The sequence below is a fragment of the Austrofundulus limnaeus genome, unplaced genomic scaffold, assembly GCF_001266775.1.
Source record: "Austrofundulus limnaeus strain Quisiro unplaced genomic scaffold, Austrofundulus_limnaeus-1.0 Scaffold461, whole genome shotgun sequence".
Taxonomy (NCBI): domain Eukaryota; kingdom Metazoa; phylum Chordata; class Actinopteri; order Cyprinodontiformes; family Rivulidae; genus Austrofundulus; species Austrofundulus limnaeus.
Window position 1 is genome coordinate 245,436 of NW_013952863.1, and position 12,514 is coordinate 257,949.

A 12,514-nucleotide genomic window follows, 5' to 3' on the forward strand; every position below is an offset into this window, starting at 1 on the left:
GCAGCCTATCCCATACTAAAAGCAGCCTATCCCATACTAAAAGCGGCCTATCCCATGCTAAAACCGGCCTATCCCATGCTAAAACTGGCCTATCCCATGCTAAAACGGCCTATCCCATGCTAAAACCGGCCTATCCCATGGTAACATTAGCCTATCGCATATTAAAACCAGCCCATACCATTGTAACGTTAGCCTGTCCCATGCTAATGCCAGCCTATCCTATGCTAACGCCAGCCTATCCCATGTTAAAACTAGCCTATCCCATGGTAACATTAGCCTATCCCATGCTAATGCCAGCCTATCCTATGCTAACGCCAGCCTATCCCATGTTAAAACTAGCCTATCCCATGGTAACATTAGCCTATCCCATGCTAATGCCAGCCTACCCTATGCTAACGCCAGCCTATCCCATGCTAAAACCAGCCTATCTCATGCTACCTCCAGTTTATCCATCGTAGGCATTCTAGCTCTCTAGCCTCTCCAGTGCTAACCCATATAAGTAGTCTCCTTTTCATTTGACAGCACAGGCCTATTGGTAATCATATCAGTAGCTGGCTTTAGAATGAATATACCCTCTTGCTATTAGGACATAGGCACCGCTGGGTTAGAAATAGTAATAATCTTGGCCCTAATAACACATCATAAACTGTGTGTTTGTTGTAAACAAATTCTTAACAAGTATTTTGTTTCACCAGGCTGAGTTCTCTGAGATCAACCTGGCCTCCTACGTCAGCTCGGGCTGTATGGTKGACATGCAGGTCAACAAAGGAGGCACCAAGGTAGTCAGGTGAGTCCAGACTCCAARTTAAAGGGCTTACTGGGATTTCAGCAATGAGAACACAAAAGAACTCTGTAATGGCCTCTTTGGGACGAGCCGTTAGCTCAATATTTTTAGAAATAAAATCCAAACTGATGATTTAAAGCTCTACCTACAGCAGGTAAGATGATACTTGTTCATAACCCACAACAGATCTGAGCTACTGTTTTACAGGAAAGAAACCCAGTRTGTGTCAGTAAACTGTACACACACACCCGCCCCAAACAAACACACACACCTCAAATAATAGCCTTCTTGAGAAATAATTTGTTTGCGTTGGATTTTGTCCCCAAAGCCGCTCAGTTACAGGAAAGAAGCCGACCCCCAGTCCTGATGCAGCCGACGCTACAAYACAACCTGTTGTCTCTGCAGACGCTGACTGCGTCGTAGTGTGGGCTGAATATTTTCGGTGATGTCKCAGTAATCACAGAGAGGCCAAATTGGATGCAGATGGTGCGACTGCTGCCTCGCTCACAAACACCCGGCGCTCTCTGCCAGAACGTTGGGCTCATCSTTTCTGACTCTGAGCTTTCCTGCAAATAGAATAATAGGTGTTTGAAGCAGCCGGTCCCACCGGATCATGACTAATAATGKTTTTAGTGGTTTCCTCGTACAGCAGGACGCCCAGGGAGCTGCCAGGAGAAAAAGAGCTGGCTGAAAACTGAGCAAAGTTTTTCAGAACCTGCTCATTTCATAAATCATGTTTCATTCTGCGCCAGAGGAATGTCTAAACTTCAGCTTCCCAAACACGCCCTGAGTGATGGARTTCTTCTCCTGGTAGATCTGCGAGGGTCGCACACGTTTACGGAGCATTTTGTCTCCTGCTCCATCACTCAAGAGCAAAAGGCCCASAGACCCAAACTGGACCTGTTCACGGTGAAGAACCACGTCCTCTGGCTTAGAGCTGACTCTCATCCCAGCTGTGGACCGATCCAGTACACGTCGAAGGTCTTGGCCCACAGACACCAACAGAACCACATCATCTGCATAAAATGAGACGAAAACCCTGATGTTTCCAAACCAGACTCCTTCCTCTCCACAACACAGCTTTTTTTTCTTTTTATATGTGACTCATCACATCAAAACAAGGATTAAGTCTAAAAGTGGGATATGGAGAAATAGGCAAATATAGTGTTTCGTTTAAAACTAATGCTGTCAAATGATAAATATTTTTAATCTGATTAATCCCAAAGTAGCTATGAATTAATCACGATTAATCTTAAATTTAATATACTGTACATTTCTATTGTATATTGATAAATAAATTACTTGAGTTATTMATTAGTTTTTAATGTTTTTATTTTGGAAACAAAACTGATGCTTAGATGTGATTTTTTTGAATATAAATCAGGACCTAAAAATGCTCCAAACATATTTAAGTCGGTGAAATTTTGTGCAGAATAATGAGGTTAAATCAAGAATTTAAGGATTTCCATTCCAAATGAGTACATGAGGAATGAAAGATGGATACTAAGGTCACAAGTGGTCAGCAAAACATAAATAAATAAAATAAAAGAAGACAAAAAGAAAAAAAAACTGTACATAATGTGTTACACATGGAGTTTATTTTATTTATTTAACCTTTATTTATCCAGGTAAACTGTTTGAGAACCACTTCACATTTACAAACATGACCTGTCATGCACTGAGTGCATTGCAATATACAAACCTACACATTCAGCCAGAGTAAAGTGAGTGTAAATTTTAATCTATGCCCAGCACTAAAATTAATCAATGAGTTAACTCGATTAATTTCACAGCCCTAATTAAAACACTTACAAAGATTGTATTTTGTAAAAATATAACAAATAAATCCTTATCAATGTTTCATTTAAATGAACTGTCTGAAATATAATCATTAAAAATGTTTTAAAGCACTTTTTTGAGCAGTAGCAACAAAAAATCTGATTTTGTGGAAAAACGCCTTTAAATTTTGAGATACTCCCTGTGAGTTAGCAAAGTGTTTGTTCCTTTCCAGCTGGGAAATGTTGATATTCAAATACTATTTGAATATTACATATAATATATGTATTACGTATTAATATACATTCCTCATTAAAATGACATAAAATTAGGATTCGTACCAAATATAAATGTATTATCATAACCAACAAGACAAATCAAGTCATATCTCTGGTTCCTTTTATGATATCAGAATAATTCAGGTATCAAAATGTAGCTTTTAAAGCAGGAATCAGAAAATATGATTAGGTCATTTTGACCAAATTTGAATTAATCCTCATTTCGATATGATGAGTTACATATTTTATTCTTTATTTGGGCAGGCAAGGGATACAGACAGACCTTTTCTGTGTACAATACAATTAACACAACACAGTTGTGAGTGTGAGATAAACAAAGGTCAACCCGAAGTTATTTTTTTWAAATAACCAAACTAAAGTAAACAAAAGGAACATGTGAGAGTGAGGAGAACGGAGAAATAAGTTTTTGTTTCTTTTTGCAATAGGAAATGAAAAGAAAAAAAGAAAAAAAAACATAAGTGAAATTGCCGTAAATTGAAATAGGGATATGTTGTGTACCATAGCTGTGTTTTCAAGTTATAACTCAACTTAATCCACAGGGATCACTGATTTTGTCCATTTTCACCAGATACGACAGCTTTTTTACATGATGACCTTTGACCCCTGCTGATTTTCTCACAGCTCACACATCAAACTACTGCTTGTGTTTGTCTGTTTCCTCAGCATTTTAGAAGTTTTARTGTCCCGTAAAGATGAGTTATAGCCATTTTTATGATTGCTGCGGTTGATTAGCGGCCATCTTGATTTGGTTAAGGKAGCAGCCCGTCCAGAATCTTGACTCGATAGCTGTGCAGTACAGTTCGGTGCAACGTGGCGCGCGCCGACAACAGAGCGACACGCCACAACGGAACGGTAGCTGCGGCTGTGCTTGCTTTTTTGGCTGAACTCCTGCAGTTCAACCCTTTGACTCCTCGGCTCTCTGCTGCCAAAACCCAAAGTTCTGCTGGTCTCGGAGCGGGAATGCTGATCTGGCTGAACAACACAGGRCAGAAGCCAGAGTCTGAGAAGCCACAGAGCAGCTTTAACCTCTCAGCTCCTCCTGGGCTAAAAAAAAAAAAAAAAACATAACCAGGGATTAATTAGTGGGGATAAATATCTTCCAATGGGTCAGTTACATTTAAACATTTTTTTTAAAGCTACCATCTTTAGCAAGACAAGACCAAAAGGCCTCAGCCTCCACAAAACCCCTGCTTTTCTTACCTCAGGTGATCGTTTCCCACACTGAGGCAGTTCTCATCAGGCCACACACGTTCACCTCCCCTCCACGTTTAAGTCCGTCCTAACGGGGAAAGGAGGCGTCGGCCTGCAGCGACACCTGATCCCTCAGACAGGTTCATCTGGTTACTGAGCAAATAAATCCCACTTGGAAACACGCTGAGTTARGTTGGGCTTTCCTCGAGGAGAAATGAAAACCTACATCAGCCACCAAGTCCAACCCACCACCTCTGCTTTCGTAATAAATCCTTGAATATGAGTGAGCCTTCTGATTTATTAAAACTCTTTACAACTCATTTACCTTTCTGCCAGAGGTCATTTAAAACTCTGTCCCTCTTTCAACTCCTCTCCTCATTACATCTGCCTCCTGTGTGACTGCCAGTCAGCGTCGTTAGAAGCAGCTAAAACATCTGTAATGTATAAACTACAAGMGAAAGCTCAGGCTGTGTCAACAAATTGACTTTTAAAAGTTACCAGTTACCATGACCCAGAAAGGAAGAAGCGTGTAAAGATAAGGGATGGATTTTCTAAATGATAACAAACAAACCGAGGTGATGAAATTAGGAAGAAAATTTGACTTTGAACCAAACAGGCAAGCGTCACATGTTCTACATAAAGAGTTATGTGATAAAAAATGTTCTAGTTTCTGTCTTTGTAAACAGGAAAATAAAGAGTTTTCCCTCCAAGGTGCATTTCTGTGTGACAACGGAGAACCAGCACGACACAATGGGCCATTGTGCTTTAGCACGGGGCCAGTTCTTGTTATGTAGTTTTTGACATTTATGGCATTCCCACTGAGTTTTACCACAATTAGTCTTATCAATGAGAGACAGACTGATGGAGGGAGATAAGACCCTCACCAGCTTCTGAGCCAAACATGAGATTTCCCACAAATCAGGTATTTCTGTGGAGCCTCTTAGAAGGTCAGAGATTTTGTTTGATAAATGGATCTGGAGACCAAATGGCAGCATATTGTCCCAGGCATGAATAGGTTTTTGCTCAAGGAATGCTGATGAATACATCTCTTGGCACTGTTTTATTATGTATTGTATAATAGTTATAATGGCTCAGAAAAATGTCATGTTGGTTAAGTAATCATAAGAAAATAGCAACAATTATATCTACTGGAACTTTAACCTTTTTTAAAACAAATCTTTGAAGGTAATTGCAAATAATTTATCAGAATAAAAAGCCACAAAGGGCTTGAACAAAAAAATAGTACAAGAACATAAAAATACCAGAATTGAATATAAAAAATACATAATAACAAAGAAAACACAAAATACAGCCAGGTCCTTATCTATGTCTTCAGCTGCTGTTTGAAAGACTCAACAAAATCAAACCAACAAAAAATGTTTTCAGTTTCCACATGTGAGTCGCAGAGTGAGGGTTTTGTTGCGTGAATTTTATGCATGTTCAAAAAGTGAAAAAGGTTGCTCTCAATAATTTCATAATGATTGTGGACATCTTAGACTTGTCTAAGACCTGTCTCAGTTTTCTTGCAGGTGTCTTAACTCGTCTCAAAACTGCTTTTGTTGCAAGTGTCCCAAACTCTTCTCAATTTTGTTACAGGTGTCTCAAACCCGTCTTCATTTAGTTGCAGGTGTCTCAAACCTGTCTGAATTTTGTTGCAGGTATCTCTAATCTGACTTAGTTTTGTTACGGGTGTCTCAAACTAGTCTGTTTTGTTGCAGGTGTCCCAAACCCACCTTAATTTTGTTGCAGGTGTCTCAAACCTGTCTCAGTTTTGTTACAGTTGTCCCAAACTCGTCTCAATTTTGTTACAGGTGTCTCAAACCAGTCTTAATTTTGTTATAGGTGTCTCAAACCAGTCTTAATTTTGTTACAGGTGTCTCAAACCTGTCTCAGTTTTGTTACAGTTGTCCCAAACTCATCTCAGTTTTGTTACAGTGTCTCAAACCAGTCTTAATTTTGTTACAGGTGTCTCAAACTAGTCTGTTTTTGTTGCAGGTGTCCCAAACTTGTCTCAGTTTTGTTACAGGTGTCTTAAAGCCATCTTCATTTTGTTGCAGGTGTCTCTAATCTGACTTAGTTTTGTTACAGGTGTCTCAAACTAGTCTGTTTTGTTGCAGGTGTCCCAAACCCATCTTAATTTTGTTGCAGGTGTCTCAAATCTGTCTCAGTTTTGTTACAGTTGTCTCAAACTCGTCTCCGTTTTGTTACAGGTGTCTCAAACCCGTCTTAATTTTKTTACAGGTGTCTCAAACCCATCTTAATTTTGTTACAGGTGTCTCAAACTAGTCTGTTTTGTTGCAGGTGTCCCAAACCCATCTTAATTTTGTTGCAGGTGTCTCAAATCTGTCTGTTTTGTTACAGGTGTCCCAAACTCGTCTGTTTTGTTGCAGGTGTCCCAAACTCGTCTCAATTTTGTTACAGGTGTCTCAAACCCGTCTTCATTTTGTTGCAGGTGTCTCAAAGCTGTCTTAATTTTGTTGCAGGTGTCTCAAATCGGACTTAATTTTGTTGCAGGTGTCTCAAATCTGTCTGTTTTCTTACAGGTGTCCCAAACTCGTCTCGGTTTTGTTGCAGGTGTCCCAAACTCATCTCAATTTTGTTACAGGTGTCTCAAACCCATCTTCATTTTGTTACAGTGTCTCAAACCTGTCTTAATTTTGTTGCAGTTGTCTCAAATCTGTCTTAATTTTGATGCAGGTGTCTCAAATCTGACTTAATTTTGATGCAGGTGTCTCAAATCTGACTTAATTTTGATGCAGGTGTCTCAAATCTGTCTGTTTTCTTACAGGTGTCCCAAACTCGTCTCGGTTTTGTTGCAGGTGTTCCAAACTCATCTCAATTTTGTTACAGGTGTCTCAAACCCATCTTCATTTTGTTACAGGTGTCTCAAACCTGTCTCAATTTTGTTGCAGATGTCCCCAACTAGTCTTTGTTGCAGATGTTGCACTAATGCAAAAAATTTTATGAAAATTTGACTGTCTTTCTATTTTAGGCACCAATTAGTCTCTTAGTCATAAATGACCTTATATTACTGTATGTTGCACAGAAGAAAGCAGGACRAGAGACAGGGAGGTGAATGGTATTTTAACACCCAGTGCCCCTGAAGAACACAGTATTAATCCCTAAATGGATGCTGTACAGTGTATTCAGCCTGCAAATGAATCTAGCGTTAAGATAAAGTCAACGAGAGGCTACACCCGACCAGAATAAAAACTGAAAACAGTTTTCGGTTGAAGAAACTGTAACTTATAAAACTGAATTGTTAAAAGGACTCCTGCAGGTGCTCAACGGGTCACTTGGCATCAGTCCCAGAACAGTTGTAAAGGAAGGATTAGACTGTATTAATTGGATTGAGGTGTTTTCCTCACCCCTTCATCCTTACACAGTCACTGATGGAGCACCTGACTGCTAACATTTATGCTAATGTGCTGACAGAGTTGTGAGCTTCTGGATGTGTTGGACCTGAATACAGTCAGTTCAGGGGCTGAGGAGCAGGGTTTTTAACAGATATAGGAAACGCAACGTAACTCATGATGATTACAGATGTAATATATTACAAAAGACTCTGAGGCATAACAGCAGTGGGTTGACTTCAACTCCCTGACGACACTCCTGACATTCTACTCTTCATTTATTAAAACTTGCTATGTCATACCAAACCATCTTTGACACTGTCCCGTCTCCGTGTCCTCCTGCAGGTCCTTTAAGCCAGACTTTGTCTTGATCCGCCAACACGCTTACAGCATGATACCAGGTGAGGACTTCAGGAACCTCGTGATCGGCCTGCACTTTGGTGGCGTCTCTAGCGTCAACTCCCTCTTTTCCATCTACAACTTCTGCAGCAAACCTTGGGTGGTACGTGGTCTTTAACAGCTCCCCTTTGCTCTACTTTAACCCCAACAAAGGTGCTTTGAGTCCCTCCCTTTGGCAGCTGCCTCTGACTGATTTATTCGGGCCGTTAAATAGAGCCAGAACACCTGTTCCGGGAGCAAAAGCCTCTCATTACCAGACTTTATTAGTAACCATGCTCCAAAAACAGCTATAAAACTGTAGTGAAAGGCATGTAGATGTTTGGATTTATAGTTTCATCACTTGTAGTTTGGAGTTTTAAATGTCCTCGACTAGACCATTATGTGCTATGAACAAGTACTTTTGCACCATGTTTTATGATGATGCACTATTTTCTGGACTTGTTTGGTCTAAAGTACTTGAAAGTAAGGACTTTATTTGTTATAAACTAAATATGTAAGATGAATTTCCAGACCCAAACTGCTTAGTTTAGTGCAATTACGGTGTCATRGTACCATCACACCAATGCCTACTTGGCACAGATTGGTTAAAGCTCTTTGGAAGTTACCAAAGTTGATAAAGATCCAGTATTGTCTTGTTTCGAACAATAATCTGGTTCCAGCTCCAGTTGATCTTTATTTGTTTCCAAAAAGAAAGAGCTATGTTTCAAACTAATGTAGCTTCTGTCTAACCTCACACTTTCTCCTAAAACAACCTGCCTTCCTCCTTTATTTCTCTTTGCAGTTTTCTCAGATGATTAAGTTGTACCGCTCCCTCGGTCCTGAGAAGTTCCCCCTGAACGAACAGACCTTCTACCCCAGCCACGCACAGATGGTGAGTGTTTCACACAACTCTTCATTCAAACAACAGACAGAAAGAAAAGTTTGGTTCGTTTTTCATTAAGTCTTTATTACAAAAATATAAAACACAGAAATAAAGTCAAACATTTCTCTACCCCAACGAAGAAAGACTCCCTACCCTCACAAATCAGGACTCAGTGTTTACACACAGACTGTACACAGCTTCCCTGATTGTATTTTTTAGATCAAAACTAAACAGTTTTTATATGTTAAGGAAACAGTATATTTACACAAACATAAACCACAGAAGTAACGACACAGAAAGGCCACAAATGGAAGTAAAACCTTTTGTTCACTGATAAAAACGAGATTTCTTTCATCTTTTCTTCTTAAATTTGGAAATGGAAACAACTGAGTTAAAATGTGCAGAAAATGTAAAATTCAGGTCGATGATTGACATTAAACTAGTAACTGACAAAACACTTGGTATAAATACATGCTACAGCCTGGTACTTCCCTGTACATACTCCATACTTAACAAGTACACACAAGGACCAGGATGCATCATGCATTAACTAGATACTCTGTACAGGGTAGTATACCTGGTAAATTACTTGGTATTCACCTAATACTTATTGGGTTTGTACTTGGTAGAATACCTAGTATTCTAGCTGGTACTGACAAGGTGTGTACTTGGTAGAATACCTACTATCCTACCAGGTACATACTGTTTGTACTTGGTAGAATACCTAATATTCTAGCAGGCACTGACTAGGTTTGTACTTGGTAGAATACCTAGTATCCTACCAGGTACGTACTTGGTTCGTATTTGGTAGAATATCTAGTATCATACCAGGTACATACTGTGTTTGTACTTGGTCCTATCCTAGCTGGTAATGACTAAGTTTGTACTTGGTAGAATACCTAGTACCTTACCCAATATTTATTGGGTTTGTACTTGGTATATCATCTAGTACCATACCAGGTACTTACTGGATTTGTACTTGATAGAATATCTAGAATCCTAACTGGTACTGACTAGGTTTGTACTTGGTCAAATACCTACCATCTTATCAGATACTTACTGAGTTTGAATTTGGTAGAATACCTGCTATCCTACCAGGTAATTAATAGGTTTATATTTGGTAGAATACTAAGTAGAATATCTAATATCCTACCAGATACTTACTGGGTTGCTTTGGTAGAATACCAGGTGTACTACTAAGTACATGTTAAATACAAGGTATTTAGAAGCAGGCTATATCACGTATTTTTACCAAAAGTTTCATCACCACTAACAAGAACCACAAAATGTCATCTAAGCTAACAATGCTAACTTTAGCTTCATTCTGAGCTCTAGAGTTGAGCTTCCTGTAACTTTTCACAGGTGAGTTTTTGTTATTTAAGAGGTGAGTTTTTTGTTGTTGAAGTGAAAGCAGAGGCTGTTTCGCTCTTTGAGGCCGTTCTGCGTCGAGTAATGGAATGAACTGAAGGGAAGCCAACGATGACAGGAAATAAACTGTRAATGGGAAGCCATGAATCTAGGGGGAAACTGTTACTTTTACTTGTATGTAATGTCCATTTAAAAATTGTTAAATACAAAGGATTAAATATACACTTAAATACCAGAAATGTCCGTTTATACTGAGCTATCATTGTTGGGTTGTTTGAATAGTACCAACCAGGGGAACTATAATAAAACGCTAAAAAGTACCATACTATTTCACTAACAGATACTTGTTTGGATTATTTAATACTCTTTGTTGATTGGTCTATATCATATATACACTTTTTTTCCTTTTATGCACATATAATCACATAGTTTCTGTGTATTTCAATAAACATAAATAAGTAGAGATTTGAGCAGAGTTGGTAGTTCATTTCTGTAGCTTATGTTATATACAGCAAAATACAAATTAAATATCAACATCTGCAAAGAAATGAGCTTATCTCTGCATTGGCACTGTGTTGCTTTTGAACATTTCTCTGATAATAATCAGTGCACAAGTCCTGGATGGGGTGGGGGTGAAGTCACACTAAAAACATTCAATAAAGACACCTTACAGTAAGAAGTCGGAACATAGTGGGTTAAGTTTTTAGAAACCAAATATATAATATAAAAAGGTACAATTCACAAATCATACCTGACAGATTGGCACAAAAATCTTTGTTCACGAGATGATTGGCAGTGTTGCTGAGCATTGGTTTGCATCACTTAAATGTGTTAATTATAACAGTTAAATTATCTTTCAATAGCAGTAGCATTAGATAATAATTACTAAAGATCCCATTAGAGGTCAGTTACAGTCTCCTACTTAATTCTGTCTGAATYCTGTTTTAAAGAAACGGACCATAAAGTTTGACTTGTGTTGCTGATTGTAAAGTGGTGGATCACTGGTGTTAAAGGGCAATCTGTTCAACAAAAAGCTGTTTTCTTTAAATCAGAAGTGCTACAGACAGGCACTGGATAATATTTCTTATTTTGTTACTCTTAAAAGGAGATTTTCAAAGTCAGTGACCTTTTTAAAGAGTTCTGTAATGCTCTAAAAGTGATCAAGGATGGGACAGAGACAGGGAGGACGGAACTGTGGGGGCGTGGGTTTTAGGTTTTGGAATCAGGGGTCAGTGGTGTTGATGGTGGTCTTATCGCGGGCGGTCATGCCTCGGTACCAGCTGCAGTAGCCCTCCTTCTGCTGGATGCAGGCGTAGTGCCGGGACTGGTAGCCAGGATAGCCGAAGTGGGACAGCATGTCYGTCCACAGGCACTCGTTCTTCGACGTCACGAAGCAGGGCAGGTAGTGGCATGCCTTAATCTGCAGGGACAAAAATGAGATGSAAGATGAATTTACAAGGCAGAAAATTGATATTTGGACTTTTAAGGACTAGTGAAGCATTCTGTTAGCATCTCATTAAACCCCTGGAGATKAAAATTGCAAAAAAATAAGTAAATTTTCAGTTTCACTGAGTTTCAGTTAAATGGCCTTCTATGAGCAATCAGTTTTTACAAATCAGTTTATTTATATGTGAACAACTTACAAAAATTATATTTTAGACCCTGTCTTGGCCCACTTTGTGTCCACTTTAGTAGAAACCTCTGATTTAATGTAGTGGAATACAAAAAACAGATTTAGACCTCCATGATAAAGTTAAGAGTTGAGACTGGTTTGAGACCTCCAAGATAAAGTTGAGAAGCATTTGAGACCTCCATGATAAAGTTGAGAAGCGTTTGAGACCTCCATGATAAAGTTGAGAAGCGTTTGAGACCTCCATGATAAAGTTGAGAAGCGTTATAAAGTTGAGAAGCATTTGAGACCTCCATGATAGAGTTGGGAAGAGTAGAAACCTCCATGTTAAAGTTGAGACTGGTTTGAGACCTCCATGAAAATTCTGAGAAGCGTTTGAGACCTCCATGATAGAATTGAGACTGGTTTGCGACCTCCATGATAAAGTTGGGATGAGTTTGAGACCTCCATGATAAAGAGTTGAGATGAGTTTGAGACCTCCATGATAAAGAGTTGAGATGAGTTTGAGACCTCCATGATAAAGAGTTGAGACCTCCATGATAAAGAGTTGAGACCTCCTTGATAAAGTTGAGGAGTTGAGACCTCCATGATAAAGTTGAGAAGAGTTGAGACCTCCATGATAAAGTTGAGATGAGTTTGAGACCTCCATGATAAAGAGTTGAGATGAGTTTGAGACCTCCATGATAAAGAGTTGAGATGAGTTTGAGACCTCCATGATAAAGAGTTGAGATGAGTTTGAGACCTCCATGATAAAGAGTTGAGATGAGTTTGAGACCTCCATGATAAAGAGTTGAGATGAGTTTGAGACCTCCATGATAAAGAGTTGAGATGAGTTTGAGACCTCCATGATAA

The 12,514-nt window shown here is 39.0% G+C and overlaps 3 protein-coding genes across 4 annotated transcripts in view; 1 reads left to right on the forward strand and 2 right to left on the reverse strand.

Annotated features, from left to right (window-relative positions):
* syn3 (synapsin III) overlaps nt 1-12,514 on the forward strand; it is a gene marked incomplete in the record, with an annotated part of 109,044 nt that overhangs the window by 34,480 nt on the left and 62,050 nt on the right. For both annotated transcript variants that reach the window (XM_014025199.1, XM_014025200.1), the window contains 3 exon segments: nt 696-787; nt 7,749-7,905; nt 8,584-8,673. In XM_014025199.1, the coding sequence (XP_013880653.1) occupies nt 696-787; nt 7,749-7,905; nt 8,584-8,673 (339 nt within the window).
* The window catches only part of LOC106529715 (metalloproteinase inhibitor 3), a 17,700-nt gene continuing 13,913 nt past the window's right edge, over nt 8,728-12,514 (reverse strand). Inside the window, exon 5 of the mRNA XM_014025203.1 lies at nt 8,728-11,452. Within this exon, the coding sequence (XP_013880657.1) occupies nt 11,255-11,452 (198 nt within the window). The 3' untranslated portion in view covers nt 8,728-11,254. The remainder of the gene's footprint in view (nt 11,453-12,514) is intronic.
* Nucleotides 11,468-12,514, reverse strand: part of LOC106529712 (uncharacterized) — a 3,776-nt gene continuing 2,729 nt past the window's right edge. The window contains exon 2 of the mRNA XM_014025201.1: nt 11,468-12,513. Within this exon, the coding sequence (XP_013880655.1) occupies nt 11,767-12,513 (747 nt within the window). The 3' untranslated portion in view covers nt 11,468-11,766. The remainder of the gene's footprint in view (nt 12,514) is intronic.